Below are 21,421 nucleotides of genomic sequence, written 5' to 3'. Positions count from 1 at the left end.
CCAAAGAATACAGCGGGACTAAGAAGCGCCAGCCTTTGGAGAAGGGCTTCTTCTTCCCCCGCCGCCTAGGGGAAGGAAGAATGGGGCCGCCCTCCTCCGCCGCGGGCGGGGCTGCCCGGACCCGGCCCGGGTGGGGGGAGGGCCGCCGGGCCCAGGAAGGGGGCGGGGCGGCCGCAGTGACGCGGCGGGCGACGGGGAGGGACAGCAGGGGCACCGGCGGGCAGACCTGGAGGAAGGTCGGGGCCATGGGCCCGCGCTTCGCCTCCAGAGGGTCCGGCCACCGCTGGAATCCGAGGCCGGGGCTCGGGGCGCTGGGGGCTCTGACCCGCCGCCCGTCCGCCCCCGCCCGTACCGGGTGAGGGGCGCCCGCCCTAAACTAGAGGTGAGCCGGGACGTTGGCGGGCGGGCCAAGAGCACGGCGGGGGACGGGGACGCCGGGGAGCAGAGGGAAGTGGAGACAACGGGGGCCTCTCGCCTGCTCAGTGGGTGCGAGGTGTGGGTAGGGGCTGCAGCGAAACCGGGGCGCAGGTGGACGGAGGGGGGTCTCTCAGGGCGGCGGCCCGTGGGATGCTTCTGCCTCAGCCCGAAGAGGGGTCAACCCTCGGGAAGGATGATGGGGCGGCTGCGTAGACAAGTGCCGGGGGTCCAGAAGGGATGCTGGGAAGGCGAGAGTTGGGGACTGGGCTGCCGGCCAGGGTGGGGAAGGCAGGTCTAGGGGGCGGAGGTGTTAGTTATCTGGTCTTTGAAGATAGGTTCGGGGTGGGGGGGAACACTGACAGAGATGCTGAGAGGAGGGGTGCACGGGGCTGCTCCGCGTAGAGACACCCCGAGGGACAAGGTTCTAAGTGGACGTCCAAGAGTGGGGGACACGGGACCGACTCGGGGAAAGGGATGCAGGGGGCGGGCCCCGAGGGGCCGGTTGTGGAAGGCGGGCCCGGAAGGAGGGGCCCGGGGGTTCCTGGGGGCGGGTCCCCGAGGGATGCCGTTCCGAGGGGCTTGGACGCGGACGCGGCCGAAGAGGCAAGGCTGGCCCGCCAGCCCGCCGGCCTGAGCCCGCGGCTCCGGGGGGCCAGCGTCAGCGCGCGGTTGCCGTGGCGATGGGCGGGAGGGGGGCGGGGGCTGCGCGGAAAAGAGGTCAGCGCTCAGCCTCGCCGAGGCTCCCGGCCCCCCGCGGCGCTGGCTGCAGAGCTGGGCTCGCCTCTGCCTCCCCTGCGGCGAGCCCGGGCATGGGGTCGCCGGGCCCGAGCCCCTCGGCCCTCGCGCAGGGCTCGGGGCCGCGCGCCGCCGCCCCGCACTGACGGCCGCGCGGTGTCCTGCGCCAGCGGGAGCGGAGGCCGCGCACCGCCGGCCGAGCGCCTTCAGGATGCTCATCAAGGAGTACCACATTGTGCTGCCCATGAGCCTGGACGAGTACCAGGTGGCCCAGCTCTACATGATCCAGGTGAGGGCGGTGGGAAGTAGGCGACCAGGGCGCGGGGTGGGGGGAGGTATTCTTCATGTTGGGTATCCGGAGGAGCGCGCAGGCCGCACCTGGGACCAGGGGCCGGGCCCAGCTCAATCCCCCTCCAGTCCCGCTCTGGGGCTTGGAAGGGCTCAGGCCAGAGGAGGAGAGAGAGCTTCCCCGGTCGGATGTGGGGGAGGGGTGATGGTGGTTAAAGTCTGCGGGAAGAGTGGCAGAAGGGCCTAGCGGTGCCTCCCCACCCCAAGTGCCCAGCCCCTCCTATGCGCTCAGCCCCCATCTGACCTCCTTTAATCCTACTTAGAATGTGTAATCCTTTGGGGGTAAGCAAAGGAGCGCATGAGGATGCAAAAGAGCGGGAGGCAGAAAGCGAGGAGCGGTCCCAGGTGGTAGGGAAAGACTGGGAGGCGTTCCCGGAGGGTGAAGGACCTTGGCAGCCCCAGGCGGTCAGGGAGATGGGCTGAGGACCAGGCCCCAAACCTGTCATAGAGAGGAGCAGGCAGGGACCCCAGATGCTGAGGTCTGGGCTAAGAGGAAGGGGGTAGAGGTCTGGTCCTGGACGTCGGGAAGAATGAGCCAGAGCAGGCTCTCAGGGAGGGGAGAGGGTTGGTGCCCGTTCCAGATGTGCTCCCCAGAAATGTGGGACCAGAGTCTGAGCAGGCAAGGGGGCTGGGATCTGGCCTCAGAGGGTTAAGTGGGCCAAGTTCAAACTCCAGAGCTATGTAAGGACGGGATCTGAGTGCTCTCCAACTATGAGGGGTGTGGCAGGAGCTGGTGTTGGGGTCCTAGAAAGGTGGGGGCGCCTTTTACTCTCCTTGATTCTTCCAGCCCACCCACCCTGGCCCCTTGCCGGCAGCACAAGCAGCATGCGCCCACCTCAGGAGCTTACACTGGCTTTCCCTCTGCCTCGAATAGTGCCCCCACCTCACACCCGCCCAGCACCCTCCCTTCCCCCAGGTCATCTTCAGATCAAGGTCATGTTATCTTCTCAATGAGGCCTTCCGTGACCATCCTATCAAAATTGCAACCCCCAGCCCTATCCCCCTTACCCTATTCTGTGCTTTCTTTTTACCACAGCACTTAGCACCTTCTAATTTGCTTTTTTTTGTTTTCTGTCTGTTATCTGTCTCCCTCCACTGGAACGTAAGTTGCACAGGGGCAGGCAGGGGTCTTTGTTCTGTACATCAGCAGATCCCAATTAATATAAGCCCAAACAATGCCTGGAATAGAGCAGACGACAAATACTTGAATGACTGGATGAGTCCTGGCTTGCAGAACCCCATAGGGGACTGGACAGCGGCTGTAATCCTGACCCCAGGAGCTACAGGGGACCAGGGTCGGGTTTCAGAGAGTTAGAACGGCTGGGACGAGGGCCTCAGAGCTGCGCAGGGGACCAGGCCTAGCTGGGGATCCCATCCCAGGAGCTGATCTGGGGCTGAGCTGCCCGTTCTACTCTTGCCCTGGGCTGCAGAAAAAGAGCCGAGAAGAGTCAAGTGGTGAGGGCAGTGGCGTGGAGATCCTGGCCAACCGGCCCTACACGGATGGGCCCGGTGGCAGTGGGCAGTACACACACAAGGTATACCACGTGGGCTCCCACATCCCAGGCTGGTTCCGGGCACTGCTGCCCAAGGCTGCCCTGCAGGTGGAGGAGGAGTCTTGGAATGCCTATCCCTACACCCGCACCCGGTGAGTGGGTGGGGCAGGTCTGGGGCCAGGAGGGGAACAGCCCTGGTGGGCACAGCCGTGACCCTCACCCCCACCCTCTGCCCAGGTACACCTGCCCCTTTGTGGAGAAATTCTCCATTGAAATAGAGACCTATTACCTGCCTGATGGGGGGCAGCAGCCGAATGTCTTCAACCTGAGTGGGGCTGAGCGGAGACAGCGCATCCTGGGTGAGGCCTGGAGCCAGCGGGGGGACCGTGGAGCCCCTCTCAGGACACCTGCCACCTCCACAGGTGGCCTCTGACAAGTCCCAGGCTCTCTCCCGGTCTAGGCTTCCTGTGCATGGAAAGCTGCCCTCCCAGTCCCGAGGTGGGGGAGGAGTGGCCGGGGCCGGAGGGGGCTGGTGTTGCTCAGTGCTGCCGGAACCCCCCCAGATACCATCGACATCGTGCGGGACGCAGTGGCCCCAGGCGAGTACAAAGCGGAAGAGGACCCCCGGCTGTACCGCTCGGCCAAGACAGGCCGAGGACCGCTGGCTGACGACTGGGCACGCACAGCAGCCCAGACGGGGCCCCTCATGTGCGCCTATAAGCTGTGCAAGGTTGAGTTCCGCTACTGGGGCATGCAGGCCAAGATTGAGCAGTTCATCCACGATGTCGGTGAGCGCCCAGCCTCGGGAGGTTCTATTTACTCAGCGTGCACCAGGCCGCGCGTTTGAGCCAGGGATGCTCCCAGTCTGCTGGGGACACAGAAACATAAAGCCGTCATTTCCATTTGATGTGGTGGGCACTGAGGCAGAGGGGAGCAGCACAGCCTAGCTGGGGGTTGGGGGAGCCTAGCCTTGAGGTCCGGGTGAGTGTCAGGAGGGCAAGAAGCTGACAACGTGATCTCTGAAGTCTGTGTCAGTTCTGACATTCAGAGATGCTGCTTCTCATCCATTAAAATTCTAAGACTCTCCAGTGTTCTGTGGGTCAAGCGAGACTTAGAGACTCTCAGGAGGGTCACCAGCTCTAACCTGCAACACGCTAAGGAGTGCAGGCCAAAGCTGCGACTCTGTCGTCCTCTCCGAGTCCCATCCTTTGTCCCTGGTATCCAGGAGGCCCTGTCTCACGCCCCCCCTAAAACTAACCCCACAGTTCCTGTGGCTCAGCCCTGCCCCACCTCCCAGGTCTGAGGGTCGACTACCTGCAGGTAGAAGGATGGGGGTGTCCAGGGACCTGGGTTCCATTCCACCACGGACCCTCATGGAACCTCTCCTCCAGGGAGCTACTTCCCATCTTTGCGCCTTAATTTTCCCTTCTGTAAATGAGGAAGAGGTTGGGCCAGATAGTAAAAAGCTAATATTGATCACTACTTGCCCAGTTCTCTGCTAATCACTTCCCATGCAAGATCTCCTTTAACACCCCCAACACCCCTCAAGGTAAGGACAATTATTATTCCCATTTTACAGATGAGGAAATTTAGCTCAGAGAGTAATACAGGCACCTTATCTTAAATTTGGAAAAATGCCAAAAAGCACAAATTAAAAAAATGAAACTCACCCACATATCACCACTATTAAGATTCTGATGTATTTCCTTCCAGAAGTTTATAACAATAATTCAATCATTATGATTTTATTTCCTAGATATTGAAGTCTCTAACTTTATCCCTATGCTTAGGATGAGACTATCCCAGAACCGGTATCATGTTTTGCTTCATTAAGTGCCAACACTTCCATTAACTCTTAACACCTTCATTAACCATCAACAATTTCATTAACTATCAACGCCTTAATTGTTAACTCCTCTGAAGAAGTCAGCAGGAAGCCAGCTGAAAGAAGCAAAAACAAACATTGCTCCCAGCTTCCCAGGGTGTTGGGGTGGGCTCAGCGCTCAGAGTTGGGGTGTCCAGAGGGACAAAAGAGGCAGTGGGCAGGGAGGGAGGTGGGGCAGGAAGACAAATGCACCAGTTTCCACTCCCGTCTCCCGGACCGTGCTCACCGTGCCCTACTTTGTGGCCCTGGGTGGGTGGTGTGCCCAGGGGAGCCATTACCTGAACTCATGGGCTGGACATGTGGCTGCAGTGGCAGGGGAACTCGGGGCTGGGGCGTGTGGATGGGGAGGGCATGGCTTTGATGCCTGGGCGCCTACAGGTCTGCGTCGGGTGATGCTGCGGGCCCACCGCCAGGCCTGGTGCTGGCAGGACGAGTGGACAGAGCTGAGCATGGCTGACATCCGGGCACTGGAGGAAGAGACCGCCCGCATGCTGGCACAGCGCATGGCCAAGTGCAACTCAGGCAGTGAGGGGCCCGAGGCCCAGCCTCCCGGGAAGCCAAGCACTGAGGCCCGGGCTGGGGCTAGCCGTGCTGGCACCCCCGACGGGCCCGAGGCACCCCCAGGCCCCGATGCCTCGCCCGATGCCAGCTTCGGCAAGCAGTGGTCCTCATCCTCCCGTTCCTCCTACTCGTCGCAGCATGGAGGTGAGGCTGAGGAGCGGGGACAGGAGGGGGCGGCCCTCAGGCTGGACTCCCAGGCTGAGGCCGATGTGGCCCTGCAGGGGGCGTGTCTCCCCAGACTTTGTCCGAGTGGCGCATGCAGAACATCGCCCGAGACTCTGAGAACAGCTCTGAGGAGGAGTTCTTTGATGCCCACGGTCAGCACCCCAGACCTGTTGGGGGAGGGGGGGTCCCTGAGCAGCGCCCGCCAGCCCATGACGCAGCCCCTGGTCCCTTCAGAAGGTTTCTCGGACAGTGACGAGGTTTTCCCCAAGGAAATGACCAAGTGGAACTCCAATGACTTCATCGACGCCTTTGCCTGCCCCATGGAGGCAGAAGGGGCGCCAGGTAAAGATCCCGCACCCAGCTGCCAGCCAGCAGCACTCCGTTTGCGGTGGGGACTTGGAGAACAACTTGTTCCTAAGTTTAATGGGGTCCTAAGAGGAATGTCAGTCCAGAAAGGGTGCTCATTAAATACACAGACGAATAACGAGCAGATAATGGGTGGATGGATGGATGTGTGGCGTGTATTCAGGGTTCAGACACAGCACAAAGAATGGAGGAATTCATTTGGAGTCCAGGAAGGCTTCATGTGGGAGGTGCTGTCTAAGCTGGATTTTGAAGGATTGGACGAGCTCTGTCCAAAAGAACTTTCCGAGATGATGGAAATGTTCTAGCCAGTAGCCACATGTGGCTAGCAAGTACTTGAAATGTGGCGAGTGGGACTGAGGAACTGAATTTTGTATTGTATTTTAATTCATTTCAGTTGAAATAGGCACATGTGACTAGTGGCTACCATATTGGACAGGGCAGGATTAGAAGGAATTTTCCAGGCAAACAGGCCTTGTGCGGAGAAGCATGCCTGTCAGCAGCAGGACTGGCCATGTGCAAAGACGCAGAAACATGAAATGACCTGGGAGAGTCGGGTGAGAGGAGAAGGTCAGAGGAAGATGGGGGTGGGGGTGGGCGGGTGCTCAGGCAGACAGCAGAGCAGCGGTACCAGAAGTACCAGATGAGGGGATCCCCACAGACCCCTCAGTCTCCTTCACTGGCTTTCCCCATCCTGCAGACCCTGGAACCGAGTCCACCAAAGATATCGGGGACGGGGCCCGAGCACCCAGGGACCCAGAAGTGAGTATGGTCGGCCACCCCGCGTCTCAGTTCTGCCCACCCACCGGCCAGGCCACTGCTCTGACATCCCTGGCACCCCCCCTGTGCCCCGCAGGGCCTGGATGGAGCAGGGGAACTGGGGGCGGAGACATGCGCAGTCCACGCCCTCTTCCTCATCCTGCACAGCGGCAACATCCTAGACTCAGGCCCTGGAGACACCAACTCCAAGCAGGCGGATGTGCAGACGCTGAGCCTGGCCTTCGAGGCCATCACCCGCGTCCACTTCCCCGAGGCCCTGGGCCACGTGGCGCTGCGCCTGGTGCCCTGCCCACCCATCTGCGCCGCTGCCTATGCCCTTGTTTCCAAGTACTGGTCAGGGGTGGGAGGGAGGGGGACACACAGGGTCCCCAAGGTGTGGACAGCCACTTGGGGGCTCCTGGGACCAGAGAGGCCCCATGGGGGGAGGGGGAGGAGGCCAGGAAGCCAAACACCTGGGCTAGTCACCTACCCAGCTGGACTTCAGTTTCTAGTCAATGGCTCCATCACAAGGCCTCTGGGATACTGATGGTCCCCACAAAGGCCCTCCAGTGCTAGGACTTGCCAACAGGTCAAGGGGACTTAGAGGGGGCAGTGGAGGGCCTGGAGGCCCCCCACCCATCCATTACACCCCCTCCTCCTACAGCCTGAGCCCCTACAGCCATGACGGTGACAGCCTGTCCCGCTCCCAGGACCACATCCCACTGGCTGCCCTGCCGCTGCTGGCCACCTCATCCTCCCGATACCAGGGCGCTGTGGCCACGGTCATTGCCCGCACTAACCAGGCCTATGCCGCCTTCCTGCGCTCGTCTGAGGGTGTCGGCTTCTGTGGGCAGGTCAGGAGTTAGGGATGTCCCCGGGGAACTTGCCGCCGGAGCCCCCCATCCTCCTGCCTCTGCTGCAGCCCCTCCTGATGGCGCTGCCCTCCCACCCAGGTGGTGCTGATTGGGGACGGCGTCGGTGGAATCCTGGGCTTCGACGCTCTCTGCCACAGTGCCAGCGCGGGCTCTGGGAGCCGAAGCAGCAGCCGCCGAGGAAGCGTGGTCAGTGTGGCTGGACCCGCCTCCCCAGGAGGCACGTGTCTCCCCGGCTCTCGTTCTCTGCCCCTGGAATATGCCCTCTCTCCGGCCTGCCCCCTGCTGCCTCATTCCACCTCCTCTGGGGCTCTACTCTTTGTTTAAGTCCCTGCCCAACCCCCAAGCCTCTTTCCTCACTTCCAAATAAGTAGAAATCGACTGTCTCCAATCCTAAGGCTGTTTCTGTCCCCTATTCCGTCTAGAACAATGAGCTGCTCTCCCCGGAGGTTGGCCCAGTGCGGGATCCCCTGGCAGATGGGGTGGAGGGACTGGGCCGGGCCAGCCCAGAGCCCTCAGTGCTGCCTGCCCAGCACACCTACAGCGACATGGCCAGTCCTGAGCCCGAGGGCTCTCAAAACAGGTGACGTTCCTGCCTCATCAACCCCAAACTGGGCTTGTGCTGGGCTGCGGAAGCAGCAGCACTGAGCACCCCTCCCCCTCCCCCTCCCCCAGCCTGCAGACGGCGCCCCCAGCCACCTCCTCTGGGGAGCCCAGGCGGGCAAGCACAGCCTGCTGCCCACCCGCTGCCGCCTCTGAGGCTCCTGATGGTCTCACCACTGCCACCTGCCTTGACTTCAAGGTCTCCGGCTTCTTCCTCTTTGGCTCCCCTCTGGGCCTGGTGCTGGCTCTGCGGAAAACCGTGATGCCCACGTTGGAGGGTGAGCCCTCAGGGTCGGGGTGGGCTTCACCTGCCCCTCCCCCATCTCCTCTTTGTTTCACCTGAAACGGGGGTGTTTATACCATTCCCCACTGTACAAATAAATGGCTTGGCTAGAGAGGGGAAACCTGAGGCCCAGAAAGAAGGGACTTGCCAAGGCCAAGTGTCCCAAAGTGCACCATGAGGAACTCATACCCACAGGTGCTCTTCATGAGAAGGGGTCCAACAGGCATGGGGAACACTTCATCTTGAACATCAGCAAATCGAAGGCTCTGATCTCTTTTTAGCCGAGAGACCTGTCTCACTTTTAAGCAGGACCCTGGTGACCTCCCAGGGAGTAGAGTCTGGGAAGTGCTGGTTCAGGGTCACACAGCATGTCAGGGTGCTGCTTCCCACAACCCCTACCTCCCAGTATGCCCAGCTGAATCCCCTCCCCCCTTTATCTTCTGGGTACCAGTGGCCCAGATGCGGCCAGCCTGTGAGCAGATCTACAACCTCTTCCACGCGGCCGACCCCTGCGCCTCCCGCCTTGAGCCCCTGCTGGCCCCCAAGTTCCAGGCCATCGCCCCACTGGCTGTGCCGCGCTACCAGAAGTTCCCCCTGGGAGACGGCTCATCCCTGCTGCTGGGTATGCCGCCAACCAAAACAAAGGGGAGAAAGAGGAGGGCACCAACAGTGAGGGATGGGTGTGGGCCCCCCTCACCCAAGAAGACATGAGGTAGTTCCCACATCATTGGTACTCTCTCATGTCACCACTCCCAAGACCAGGGAGCCCTCCCCTGGCCCCTTGGGCAGTCTGGATCCCCAAGACCCTCTAACATTCTCTGCCCAGAAGTCGGGGGCAGTGGTGACAACTGGGCTGAAGGGAGGAGGTGGTGACACTGAGAGCAGCTGCCCACCACCGGGGGGGAGAGGGGCTGCTGTGTCTGTGTGTAGGGATGCATTGTGTCTCTGCATGCACTTGTGTTCGTGTATTGGTTTGGGGTGTGTACTCACATGCATGCAAGTGAGTAGCTATTTGGCCCCATGAGACAAGTGGGCCTGGGTCCCGCTGGTGGCGGCAGTCATGCTGGCAGGAATGCAGCTGGCTGTTGGGGTGAGCTAACAGGAGAGGATGCCCCCACCCTTCACCTCCACCCAGATGTGGGGCAGTTCAGCCTCAGCCAAGACCCGACCAGGGAGGGCTGGCAGGGGAGATGGTGGAGGGATGGGGGCCGGGCTGTCCTGGAAATGGGTGGGAAGACAGGAGGGCGGCCTGGCCCAGCCCGCCACTGAGGTTGCCCCTCCACCCACAGCTGACACTCTGCAGACCCACTCAGGCCTCTTTCTGGAGGAGCTGGAGATGTTGGTGCCCTCAACACCCACCTCTGCCAGCGGTGCCTTCTGGAAGGGCAGTGAGCTAGGCAATGATCTGCCAGCCCAGCCAGCTGCCCCCAGCACCACCAGTGAGGTGGTTAAGAGTAAGTCAGCCAGCCAGCTACCCAGCCTGGGGAGGGAATACTTATTCCACCTTCAAAGCCCAGCTGAAACATCCTTGCCCCCAGCATTTGCTCTGGAATGAGGGTGCCCTAGCACCCAACTCCAGACTCAGCAGGGTTGGCAGAAAAGAGGGAGGAAAGAGCATTAGGGGCCAGACGGGTGGGCATGGGGTGGGAGGCCACCCCTGACTCACTGCCCACCGTGGCCGTACAGTCCTGGAGCGCTGGTGGGGGACCAAGCGGATTGACTACTCGCTGTACTGCCCTGAGGCGCTCACCGCCTTCCCCACCGTCTCGCTGCCCCACCTCTTCCACGCCAGCTACTGGGAGTCGGCGGATGTGGTGGCCTTCATCCTGCGCCAGGTGGGCCCAGGGACGCGGGGTGGGAGAGGGAACCGGACAATGATGGGGAGCCGTGGGCTGGGGGAGGGGCAGCCCCAGGCACCCTTCCCCCCTTCACGTGGCCTTGCTGGGTCCGATTCTTTGCAGGTGATCGAGAAGGAGCGGCCACAGCTGACCGAGTGCGAGGAGCCGTCCATCTACAGCCCGGCCTTCCCCAGGGAGAAGTGGCAGCGCAAACGCACCCAAGTCAAGATCCGGGTACGTGCCCTGCCCCTCGAGCCCTCAAGAGCGAGGCCCTGCCTACTCTCCCCAGGATCCCCGCCCCTCAAGACCTTCCGGGGTCCAATCCCGCCCGCTGTGGTCCTGGCCCCACCTCCTCATGCCTCGGCCCCGCCCCTGGGTACCACTGGTTTCCTCCCCTAACCATCCCCCCACCTCCTCATCCTCTGCACCCCATCCTGTCATGCCTCCGCCCCCTCGGAACCGCCCTCCACACAGAGGCCCTCATGACCTCAGATCGGGGTCAGCAAAAGCGCCCACCCCTCGGGCCTCGCCCCTCTCTCGCAGCGGCCCCGCTTCCTCCAGGCCGAGCACCCCAGTCTGGGCGCGGGTCCCCCTCACCAGCACCTCCCGCATCCCTGTCACGTCTTTGCTGCGGGCTCACGCCGTCTCCTCCCGCCAGAACGTCACTTCCAACCACCGGGCGAGCGACACGGTGGTGTGCGAGGGCCGCCCCCAGGTGCTGAACGGGCGCTTCATGTACGGGCCCTTGGACGTGGTCACGCTCACCGGAGAGAAGGTCAGGACACAGAGGCCTCAGTCCCGGGTAGACCGGCCGCCCTCGGGCCGACCTCGCCCCAAGCGGGAGGTCCGGGTGCTGCCTCCTGTCCCACGGATAGCTCCCGGTCCCACCAGGTTGAGCCCCCAACCCCGTCCAACCCCGACGACAGGCCCGCCTCGGCCCTCCTCCGCTCAGCGTCAGGGGGACCCTCTCGCCCCCTCTCCCTGCTAGGTGGACATCTACATCATGACGCAGCCGCTGTCAGGCAAGTGGATTCACTTTGGCACCGAGGTCACCAACAGCTCGGGCCGCCTCACCTTCCCGGTGCCCGTGGAGCGTTCGCTGGGTATCGGCGTTTACCCGGTGCGCATGGTGGTCAGGTGAGCGCGGGGCGGGCCGGGCCTCTGCGGGGCGGGGCTCCTCTGGGCCCCGCCCCTATGTCGCTCAAGCAGCCCTTGGGCCGTAGGGGCGACCACACATACGCTGAGTGCTGCCTGACGGTCGTGGCCCGCAACACCGAGGCCGTGGTGTTCAGCATCGACGGCTCCTTCACCGCCAGCGTCTCCATCATGGGCAGCGACCCCAAGGTGCGCGCCGGTGCCGTGGACGTGGTCAGGTAGGAGCGGCCGCCCCGCTCGCCGTGGTGACTGGTCTCCACCCCGGCGCGTGGAGCTGACCGCCGCCACCCCCTGCAGGCACTGGCAGGACGCGGGCTACCTGATCGTGTACGTAACGGGCCGGCCCGACATGCAGAAGCACCGCGTGGTGGCCTGGCTGTCACAGCACAACTTCCCCCACGGCGTAGTCTCCTTCTGCGATGGCCTCACCCACGACCCGCTGCGCCAGAAGGCGGTGTTTCTGCAGAGCCTGGTGCAGGAGGTGCGGCGACTGGGGAGGGTCCCTTCCCCGCCGTCGCCCCGGGAGGAGGCCCATCTGGTCTCACCCCCATCGGCCCCCGAAACCTAACACCGCCAAGGCCCTCGTGGTCCCAGGGGCCCCTTGTCCTTGGGGCTAACTAGAGAGATACGGCCGGTCCCGACCCCAGCCGGACCTGGTGAGGTAGACCATATGGCCTCGACCCGAAACATTCTGAACTGGATGCCCACCAGACCCCACCCACTGCCTCATGACTCCGCCCCCCGGGGCTGCTGATTGGCCTCTCTGGCCACAGGTGGAACTGAACATCGTGGCCGGCTACGGGTCCCCCAAAGACGTGGCCGTATATGCGGCGCTGGGCCTACCCCCGGGCCAGACCTACATCGTGGGCCGTGCCGTGCGGAAGCTCCAGGCGCAGTGCCAGGTGAGGACGGATGAAGGTGGGGACTGCGAGCCAGCTGGGGAGTGGGAGCCTGGGTCTGGGCCGGAAGGACCAGCCGTGTGTTAGGAAGCACCTAGGGCGGGCGGCTGTGAGAGGGATGGCTGGCATCAGGGAACCTGGGCTCCTCCTAGGACGGGGGTCACAAGCAGCTTGCAGGTGCCGGGCAGGCCAGGATTGATAATACGCTCAAGACCTTGAGTACTGTTCCACTTTGGCACGGTTCTGGGCATAGGCCTTGACCTTTCTGAGCCTCAGTTTCTCGTCTGCAAAATGGAAATGATAAGATGGACCAGACCTCAACAGCTCTCATGAAGAGCACGTGATTTACTGCCTATCAGCATGCACGCGGCTGGGCACAAAGCAAGTGCTGGCTAAACGTTAGCTGCTGTTATTTCCTTCCAAAATCCCATTCTACAGATGAGGAAACTCAAGATGAGGTCCAGAGAGGGGCAGAGCCAGCAGTAAAGGTGCCCTGGCTCAGCCTGGTGTTGGTCAGGCTGTGCCAGGCCTATAATGCAGCCAGCACTGCCCAGGACCCTGGGGAGGACAGGTGAGGGCAGCGTGTGGGCCTGAGACCAGCCATCCCCTCATCCCTGCCCACCTCTGCCCGCAGTTCCTGTCAGATGGGTATGTGGCCCACTTGGGCCAACTGGAGGCCAGCTCCCACCCTCATGCTCCCGTGGGACCCTCGAGGGCCGCCCTGGCCAAGAGCAGCTATGGCGGGGCTGCCCCTGTGGACTTCCTCCGAAAACAGAGCCAGCTGCTTCGCTCGAGGGGTCCCAGCCAGGCAGAGCGGGAGGGCCCAGGGACGCCGCCCACCACCCTGGCGCGAGGCAAGGCCCGAAGCATCAGCCTCAAGCTAGACAGCGAAGAGTGAGGCCCAAACTGTGGCTGGACTTGGGTTATTTACTCACACACTTGAGAGGCCCAAGTGGCCACATGTGGAAGGCTGGGCCCCCAGCCCCACATCCTGCACCTCTGTTTGCCCCTCGGTGTTAGTTCCCTTTCACGTTGGGGGACCCAGCCCTGGGGGTGGGAGGAGGGAGCAGCAAGGGCCCAGAGGCTTTTCCAGTGTGTGTAAATCCATGAAAATAAACACCACCTGCATCCCACCTGATTGCCCACCTGCTTGGCATCACAGGGCAGCCCAGCCCACAGTTGCCAGTTCAAGAGAGATGCTGAAGGGCAAAGAGGGGCCAGGATGTGCCCAGGGTCACGCAACGGGTCAGAGGCCAGGGCCAGGATTGGGGCCTGGAGAGTCGGCCCACCCCCGCCCTCCCCTCACCACCTGGGCTGGCCTTTCAGTTCCCAGGGGCCCACACTTGGCTTCTCACTGGAACCTCTGCCTGCATTAGCTGAGGCCATGGGATCGGAGGGGAGAGGGCTGCACTGGGAGCCCACCTCACCCGGACACTAGGCCTCCTGGCTTGCACTTGCTTCGTCTCCCCCTTAAGACTGAAAGCTCCCAGGCACCTTAGCCCTGGCCAGCAAGAAACACTTCCTTTGTGACAGAGACCACCCTGACTTCTCTGTCAGGGACACTGAGGCCCAAAGAGATCTCAGAGTTGGTGAATGGGGAGCTGGGATTAGAACCCCAATTCTTTGCCTCCCCAAACCACCCAAGGACCAGGAAATGAGGGGTGATGACCCCAGCTCTCCCAATGGATCAGCTCGGCAGGCCCAGAGAGAGAGAGAGAGATAAATAAGGCCTTTATATACAGAGAAGCATGATACAGCGGGGGCGGGTGGGCTGGGAGCAGCAGCAGCAGTGAGCTGGGCAGGGTGGCCGGGCCAGCAGGGCCCTGTCAGTGGGAGAAGATGCCCCGGAAGCGGGCCTTGTCTTCCTCGTCCTTCTGCCGGATTCTTGCCTCGAGGGCCCGCAGCTCGCGGCTCACGACGGGCGCCAGGGCGGGGTCCAGCTCCAGCACCTTGGCAAAGTCAGCCTGGGCCTCCTGGGCATTCCACACTGCCGCGTGCGCCTTGCCCCGCTTGAAGTAGGCCTTGACGTTGTCTGCAGGGGGTGCCAGTGGGCAGCAGGCGCACAAGGGCATGAAGGGGGGACCAGCCAGCTCCCTGGCTTGACTTCTGGCACCAGGGGCCCATCATGGGACGGAGCCCATGAGGATGCCAACCCCACCCCGAACCTCCATTCATATCTCACTGGCACAACAGGGCCCATGGCCCTGCCTGGGTGGACGATATTTGGTTGGGTTCCCACGGGACTTCAGAATGGGGGTGATATTAAAGGCTCAGTTTCGTGCCCCGGTGCCCAGTGGTTACGGAGGAGGCTGCTCTACTGACCGCCCGCTGGCCCACCCTGGCGGCCCAGTGCCCGGTCCTCACCGTCATACTTATTGAGGATGGAGGAGCAGTGGTCCAGCACTTCGTAATACTCCTGGGCCGCCAGCTTGCACTGACAGTAGTTGAGCAGCAGTGGTGTGATTTGCTGATCCAGCTGGATCCAGTCAGGGGACCCAGGCTGTTCCTGGGGGCATGGGGGGAGGGAGAGGGCAAACGATGCTGAAACCTGGGCCCCCTGGCCCCACCTCACCCCCTCCACCCACCCACTGCAGCCTCCAGGCGGCACCTTCATCTGAAGGTTCTTGAGGCAGGCGATGGCGTCGTAGTACTTGGCGGCAGCCTCCTTCACGCGGCCCTCGCGGTACAACCGGTTGCCCTCCTGGTGTATGACCGGCACTGCCTTTGCCTTCTCCTCATCCGTCATCGCCCATGGGTCCTGCTGGTACGTGCCAGGGTTCTCCACCTGCCGGGGTGTAGGCCAAGTCAGGGCCCAGGGCCAGCCTCTGTGCTGGCCGGGCCTGGGACGTTGGATACCGGAAACAGAATCACTTGTTCATTCACTGATCATTCAACAAACGTTTATGTAGCATCTCCTACGTGCCCAGCACTGTGCGGGGTTCTAGAAATAGAGCAGTGAACAAGATGGTGAAAATCTCTGCCCTTGCAGAGACCTGAAGGAGGGGGAGGGCACTGCCAGGGGTTCCACAAAGGTGTCCTTGTACCTGCCCCACCCCAAGCCCAACCAACAGTCAGTGAGCCCACCAACTCTGGGCAGGCAGGTGGGACCAGCAGCCACTCGGAAGCTGGGCAGTGGGAGTTTGGCGAGGTGCCTGGGGCTTGGTGGCCCCTCACCTTAAGCATCTCGATGTCGAAGACGAGAGGCTGGGGGTTCTGCTGCAGGGCGTCCAGATCGGCGTGGCCCAGGGAATTGTGCTCGTGCATCTGGGCGATGCCGCAGCAGTGCCGCTGGCCCTCCAGGGGGTCTTTGCCAGCTGCAATGTTGCGTAGACTCTTGGCCACCAACGGATACAGGACCACATGCTGCCGGAGGGTGAGTGGGCACCAATGGGCTGGCTGGTCACCGGCCCAAGAGGCCCAGCCCCCTGCCCCATCACCATCTGAGAAAGGACACTGAGGCCCAGAGAAGGGCAGGAACTGGTTCAGGAGAAACACAGGAGGGCATTTCCCTCGGGACTCCTCCAGCCTCCCAGCCCTCCAGCCCGGTGCGGGCCTCAGCTCCTGCCACACTTCCTGGCCACCAAACCAAGCCAAGCACCTACCCCCGCCAACCTCCACACAAACACACACTCCCGCTGTCAACCGGTCTCCCCTGTCCTTACAAGCCCAGTGGAATTCTTACCTCTTCCTCCTCCTCCCAGGCTTGCAGCCCACAAGCTGGGCTCCCTCCACATTCTGTTCCCAGCGTCTCTTCTGTCCTGCCCCATCTCCACCCCTTTCAGGGCCTATCTCCAAAGTGGGTTTAGGGCAGCAACCTCAAAACCCTCAGGGGAGACCCTCAGGCATAGAGGACCTAGCTTTTCTTTTTTTTTTTTTTGGCCACTAGGCTTGTGGGATTTTAGTTCCCCGACCAGGGATTGAACCCGGGGCCACAGCAGTGAAAGTGCTGAGTCCTAACCTCTGGAGCGCCAGGGAATTCCTGGGGACCTAGCTTTTGACCTTTTACTAGGAACATCTGCTGGGATGGGGGGAGCCAGACCACCCTCCCCTCAGTCTAACCAGCTCCTCTCACTGACCCTGCACAGGGCAGACTGCTTGGCTAACATTCATCCAGCCAGCAGATATGTTCTGAGTCTTGGCTCTGGGCTGGCCCACTATGCGCATTTTGAAGGTAAACAGGCCCAATCCCTGCCCTGAAGTAGCTTACATGCAGACAGAGGACCAGATCCTGGCCATGCAGAGCATGAGGGGCTGGAGAACCTAGAGAAGGGGTTCAAGTCAACCACCAGTAGTCAGGGAAGGCTTCCTGGGGGTGGTGACCCAGGAATTCAGTTTGCAGTGGGAGGGAGGATCTTGGCCAAGAAAGGGATGGAAACACAGGGAGGTGAGTGGGAGGGAGACCCTGCAGGGCCATGTGAGCATCTATGGCTTACACTTTAGCTCGACAGTGACCAGGAGCCAGAGGGGTTTGAAGCAAGGAGTTGTGTGGGTCATTGCATTTGAGAGCCAGTCCCTGGCTGCAGTCCGGCTAAGGGAGAGGAAAAAGTGGAATAGGGGCCAGGATGCCAGTGTCCTGGTGGTGTGGTGCCCTGGAGGGAGTCGGTGGTGGCCTAGCCATTGGGCGCGGCCAGACAGATGCAGGCAGGCACGGGGCATCGGGTACCTTGACGTCGCAGCAGAACTGGGCAATCTCGCCCTCCCGCATGGTGCACACAATGGTCTCCCACACGGGCAGCTTGAACTTCTTGCCGATGATGAGCTCCATGGGCTTGCCGCGCACCCGGCTATCGTCCAGCACGGTGCCCTCCTCGTCACTGCGCAGAGTCCGGTAGTGGAACGTGGCCTGCGGGCCGCAAATGGGATCAGACAAGGGCACAGCCTTCCCCCATCCCCCAAGGACAAGCCCAGCTCGCAGCCTGCAGATGGCACAAGGGACAGGGCTCTCCCAGGCGTCACCGCCCAACCTTACACCTGGCTTTACCGCACCACCCAGGTGAGGATGCTGTCACCGAGAGGGAAGGGGTCCAAATCACATGGCTAGTGGGTGGACGGGCTGGGACAGGAGCCCAAGCAGCCTGGCACTAATCATTCTTTCAACAAATATTTACTGAGCACCTACTACATGCCTGAGCTCTGTGCTAGGCCCAGCAGTGAACAAAACAGACAAAAGTCCCTGCCCCCGTGGAGCTCACATGGAACTTCTAGAGGAAAGAGATGGGCCTCAAAATGTGCTGTGTGAGGTCGAGCTAGTGCTGTGGATCAGAAAACAAAATGCAGCAGGGTAAGGCAGGGTGAGTTTAGGTGGCAGGAGTCTCTGCGAGGACAACATTTAAGCAGAGATCTGAGGAAGTTCCCTGGCGGTCCAGTAGTTAGGACTCAGTGCTTTCACTGCCAGGACCCGGGTTCAATCCCTGGTCGGGGAACTAAGATCCCACAAGCTGTGCTGTGTGGCCAAAAAAAAAAACCCAGAGATCTGAAGGGAGAAGCAAGCCAGGCAGATGCTGGGGTAGGAAGGGGTGGGAACTCTAGGTCAAGAGAATAGCAGGTGCAAAAGCTTTGCAGAGGGACAGCGTGTGGTGTGCTCACAAAACGGGAAGCCAGTGTAGCAGAAGCAGAGTGAACAAGGGCGAGGAGTTGTGCATCACGGGGTCACCAGGTCAGCAAGGATGGACCCCACAGCGCCTGCAGGCAGTGGCGAGGAGTTTGTTTTTTCACTCTGAGTTGGGAGCCACTGGGTGGCTCCAAGCAGAGGAGGGACATGATCTGACATGGGTTCTGCTGCTGCTGGGAGAACAGGCTGGAGCGGGGGGAGGACAGAAGCAGGAAGGTGGTTATTGCAATAACGCAGGAGAGAGACGATGGCGGCCTGGACCAGGGTGGTAGTGGCAGAAGTGGTGAGCAGTGGTCAGATCCCTGGTGTATTCTGAGGATCTTCTGTGGGAAGTGAGAGAACAGGAGGAGCCATGGAGACTGGGGGGGTTTGGGCCTGAGCAACCAAAAGTCTGGAGGTGCCCTTAACTTAGATGGGAAGGCTTGGGGGGAGCAGGTGAAGTTTGAGGTGCCAACCAGACATCCAGGTGGAGATGGTGAGTAGGGAACCGGATATCAACTTTAAAGGAGAGGGAAGGCTAGAGATAGACATTTGGGAGTGGCCCAGGCATGGAGAGTTTTTTAAAAGAGATGAGCCTGGGCTTCTCTGGTGGCGCAGTGGTTGAGAATCTGCCTGCCAATGCAGGGGACACGGGTTCGAGCCCTGGTCTGGGAAGATCCCACATGCCGCGGAGCAACTAGGCCCGTGAGCCACAACTACTGAACCTGCGCGTCTGGAGCCTGTGCTCCGCAACAAGAGAGGCCGCGACAGTGAAGCGGCCCGCGCACCGCGATGAAGAGTGGCCCCCGCTTGCCGCAACTAGAGAAAGCCCTCGCACAGAAACGAAGACCCAACGCAGCCAATAAATAAATAAATAAAAGTCATTTGTGAGACAAATATTTTAAATAAAAAAAAAAAAAAAAGAGATGAGCCTGGATGAGATCATCTCAGGGCGAGTGAAGAGAGAAGAGGTCTAAAGACTGAACCCTCCACAGGATATGGTTAGAGGAACCCACACTCTTTACCACCACCCCTAGCCACTCCTCTGAGCTCTGTTTCCACATCAGTAAGATGGGGTCAACAATAGTACCTATCCCTCTTGTGAGAATGAAAGAAAATAAATTTGTGAAGCTTAGCACGGTGCTCATGTGAGCCCTCAATCAATGCCGGTGATTGGTTTTTTAATCTACCTGTACCTGTTCCTTCAGGGTCATTGTTCACAGATCTTCACTATTTTTACAGTGTTCTCTCCAGCTGGTGTCTGTTCCATCCAGGATCTCCCTTGCCAGGACCTTCTTCAAGGCCACCAACCCCCCAGCCCATGGGGGAATCCACCCACATCCACGTCCCTTCTCTCATCTGGGAAAGGATCCCTCTTGGTATCACTGATCACTAGGGCTATGCAGCTCTGCCTCAAAGCACTCACACTGAGCGACGCTAGGATCTTTACCTGCTGGATCTCAGCACAGTAGCTCTTACTTTTGGTGGCCCCAGTATGTTTTAAATGTTAAACTGTTGTAGTCATCAACAAGGTATGTCACTTCAGTTATTTTGGGGGCCAGGATCTTTACTCATTCGCTCAAGATGCGTGTCCTATGTGACTGCTCTGCTGGGCACGGGGGCTGCCCCCAGGAGGCTCCTTGCTCTACAGGCAAGTGGCAACAGGGAAAGGCCCTCCAGGAGGAGGGAACTGCATGAGCAGAAGCAGGTAAGCCTGGAGATGTACATTGTTTGGGGGAAGGGGCCGGAGAGGCTGGAGGTGGGGGCCTGGATGTGCAAAGGAGGAAGATAGGAGGCTCTTTATTTCCCAGCCCTTATCTGTCCCGAGCAATGCCACGAAGAGCACTCGGAAAGCTGCCAAAAGGATTCTGGTCTGGCAGACCCAACCTCTTAGGGTGGTGCATCCCAGGGCCTCAACAGGTTCTGGGCCTGTTTGTTCTCTCGGTTGGTGCATCCCAGGGCCTCAATTTTCCCATCTAAGAAATGGGAGCTGGTCTGTGTTTTCAGAAGGCCCTTCCGTCTATAGATTTTGAACCTTGCAAACCAGGGACCCCTCCCAGAGCCCAGGTTTCCGGTTTAGGGTCTTCTCCAGCGCTGGGTCTGTGCAAGCAATAGGGTCAACCCTCCCACCTCCCGCAACCTGTTTATAATGACTGACGGCCTCCCCAACCAACTTGGCCACACGGCCAAGCCAGGGGGCGGGGCAGACGCATCCGAATTCACCCTCTACTTAAATCCAGACCAATCAGCGTCGAGCTCGGCATGTGAGAGGTAGGGTCACCGACCACTGCTATCTGGGCATGCGCAATCTCTCGCCTACGGCCTCCTCCCGCCTCGCATGCGCACCGCGCCACGGACGGTTAAGGGAAGGGGATAAACACGAACCTTGGTTCCATCCTGAAAGTCAGGGAGCTCTCCTCGGCCCTCCTTTATCACACGCTTTTGGATCCCGTCCTCCCGGAGTCTTGCGATGATATCCGCCATCCTCCTTCCCCGCTGCTCTCTTTCGGCAACTTCCGGACTCGCTCGGCAGCTTCCGGACCTGCTTCGTCAACTTCGGCAACTTCCGAGCTGGCGCCATTTTGGCTAAGGGCAGACGTCGTAAAGGGCCTGAACGTGGAAACGGACAGTGATTGGTTCTCTGCGCTGCGGCTGAGCGCGCGGGTCTGACCAGGGGCGGGGCCTGAGACTGTCTAGGGGAGGTGAGAGAGGCGGGGCCAGAGTCGGCCGGGCGGGGCGGGGGCGTCCCTAGCAATTGTGTCATTGAACTGATATAGACTGGGCCCTCCCAAGTGGCCGTGTGCCACTCTATTTTAAGTTGTAGGAGCCGTATAACAGCGTTACAGAACTAGGATGGAGCGGGGGCTGGGCGTCCGTCGGTAACGCCACCCCCTAAAACTACTATTTTTGTGTATTCCTTTCTGGGTTTTTTTCTTTTAGCATACCTAGCACCATAGTCGTGACTTTTGCATCCTGGATTTTAATCTTTAAATATAAATAAATAAATAAGTAAAACTAGGAGTAAGAAAGAGAGGATGGAGGGTTTCTGTGTTCCTGTGGGAACCGTAAACTCCCCAAGAGACTGAGAGTCCCTTGTGGGGTCCTGGCTGGGTGTGTCACCATGGAATCCTCCGCGGTGTCTGGCACATAGTAGTTGCCCAGTGAGTATTAGGAAATATAGGAATGATAGAAGTGAGGCACTTCGGGGGTAGTACAACATTTCTCTCCGCCTCTGGAAACCAGCTGTGAAGAATAGCTGTAAGAGTTTTCTGCTCCCACTTTCGAGGTTTAGGTAACTGAATAAAGGGAATGTCTTGGGACCTGTGCACTGTCTTCATTCCATCCTCATAACTGTGAAGAATTATTGTCTGTCCCCTTTGTCCCACGTGCTAAGGGCTTCAGATATTTATGCTAGTTCATTTCCCCCCCAAAAGTCCCCTGAGAGAGGTGGAACC

At 60.4% G+C, this 21,421-nt stretch overlaps 2 protein-coding genes across 4 annotated transcripts; one reads left to right on the top strand and one right to left on the bottom strand.

The window, feature by feature from the left end:
- Positions 1 to 231: 231 nt before the first annotated feature.
- PITPNM1 (phosphatidylinositol transfer protein membrane associated 1) lies at positions 232 to 13,502 on the top strand. Its single transcript, XM_036862291.1, has 24 exons — positions 232 to 382; positions 1,323 to 1,441; positions 2,931 to 3,145; positions 3,231 to 3,352; positions 3,557 to 3,781; positions 5,257 to 5,583; positions 5,661 to 5,756; positions 5,839 to 5,946; positions 6,668 to 6,729; positions 6,824 to 7,074; positions 7,391 to 7,580; positions 7,680 to 7,787; positions 8,024 to 8,181; positions 8,274 to 8,479; positions 8,936 to 9,106; positions 9,774 to 9,938; positions 10,171 to 10,319; positions 10,446 to 10,556; positions 10,981 to 11,097; positions 11,311 to 11,459; positions 11,546 to 11,695; positions 11,775 to 11,958; positions 12,251 to 12,379; positions 13,011 to 13,502. The coding sequence occupies exons 2-24, from the start codon at positions 1,364 to 1,366 to the stop codon at positions 13,272 to 13,274; spliced, it is 3,735 nt and encodes a 1,244-aa protein (XP_036718186.1). The 5' UTR covers positions 232 to 382; positions 1,323 to 1,363; the 3' UTR covers positions 13,275 to 13,502.
- A 591-nt stretch (positions 13,503 to 14,093) lies between these two features.
- LOC118899305 (aryl hydrocarbon receptor interacting protein) lies at positions 14,094 to 20,627 on the bottom strand. Of its 3 annotated transcripts, none has more exons than XM_036860805.1 (6): positions 20,352 to 20,616; positions 17,040 to 17,219; positions 15,551 to 15,739; positions 14,985 to 15,161; positions 14,741 to 14,882; positions 14,094 to 14,408 (listed from the first exon to the last, which is right to left on the bottom strand). In XM_036860805.1, the coding sequence occupies exons 1-6, from the start codon at positions 20,448 to 20,450 to the stop codon at positions 14,203 to 14,205; spliced, it is 993 nt and encodes a 330-aa protein (XP_036716700.1). In that variant the 5' UTR covers positions 20,451 to 20,616; the 3' UTR covers positions 14,094 to 14,202. The 3 variants fall into 3 exon arrangements, with proteins under 3 accessions (XP_036716700.1, XP_036716699.1, XP_036716701.1); XM_036860804.1 differs by having other exon boundaries at positions 14,104 to 14,408; positions 15,551 to 15,829; positions 20,352 to 20,625; XM_036860806.1 differs by having other exon boundaries at positions 14,202 to 14,408; positions 14,749 to 14,882; positions 20,352 to 20,627.
- Between the last annotated feature and the right edge of the window lie 794 nt (positions 20,628 to 21,421).

The sequence above is a fragment of the Balaenoptera musculus genome, chromosome 8, assembly GCF_009873245.2.
Source record: "Balaenoptera musculus isolate JJ_BM4_2016_0621 chromosome 8, mBalMus1.pri.v3, whole genome shotgun sequence".
In the NCBI taxonomy this organism is placed as follows: Eukaryota; Metazoa; Chordata; class Mammalia; order Artiodactyla; family Balaenopteridae; genus Balaenoptera; species Balaenoptera musculus.
This window is presented reverse-complemented; position numbering and strand designations above follow the sequence as displayed.

Coding starts and splice junctions, on each gene's coding strand:
- PITPNM1 (XM_036862291.1), top strand. CDS start 1,364: ATGCTCATCAAGGAGTACCACATTGTGCTGCCCATGAGCCTGGACGAG. Junction 1,442..2,930: donor CCCAGCTCTACATGATCCAG/GTGAGGGCGGTG, acceptor CCTGGGCTGCAG/AAAAAGAGCCGAGAAGAGTC. Junction 9,939..10,170: donor CACCAGTGAGGTGGTTAAGA/GTAAGTCAGCCA, acceptor GTGGCCGTACAG/TCCTGGAGCGCTGGTGGGGG.
- LOC118899305 (XM_036860804.1), bottom strand. CDS start 20,450: ATGGCGGATATCATCGCAAGACTCCGGGAGGACGGGATCCAAAAGCGT. Junction 17,220..20,351: donor ACTTTCAGGATGGAACCAAG/GTTCGTGTTTAT, acceptor TGCGGCCCGCAG/GCCACGTTCCACTACCGGAC. Junction 14,409..14,740: donor CATCCTCAATAAGTATGACG/GTGAGGACCGGG, acceptor CACCCCCTGCAG/ACAACGTCAAGGCCTACTTC.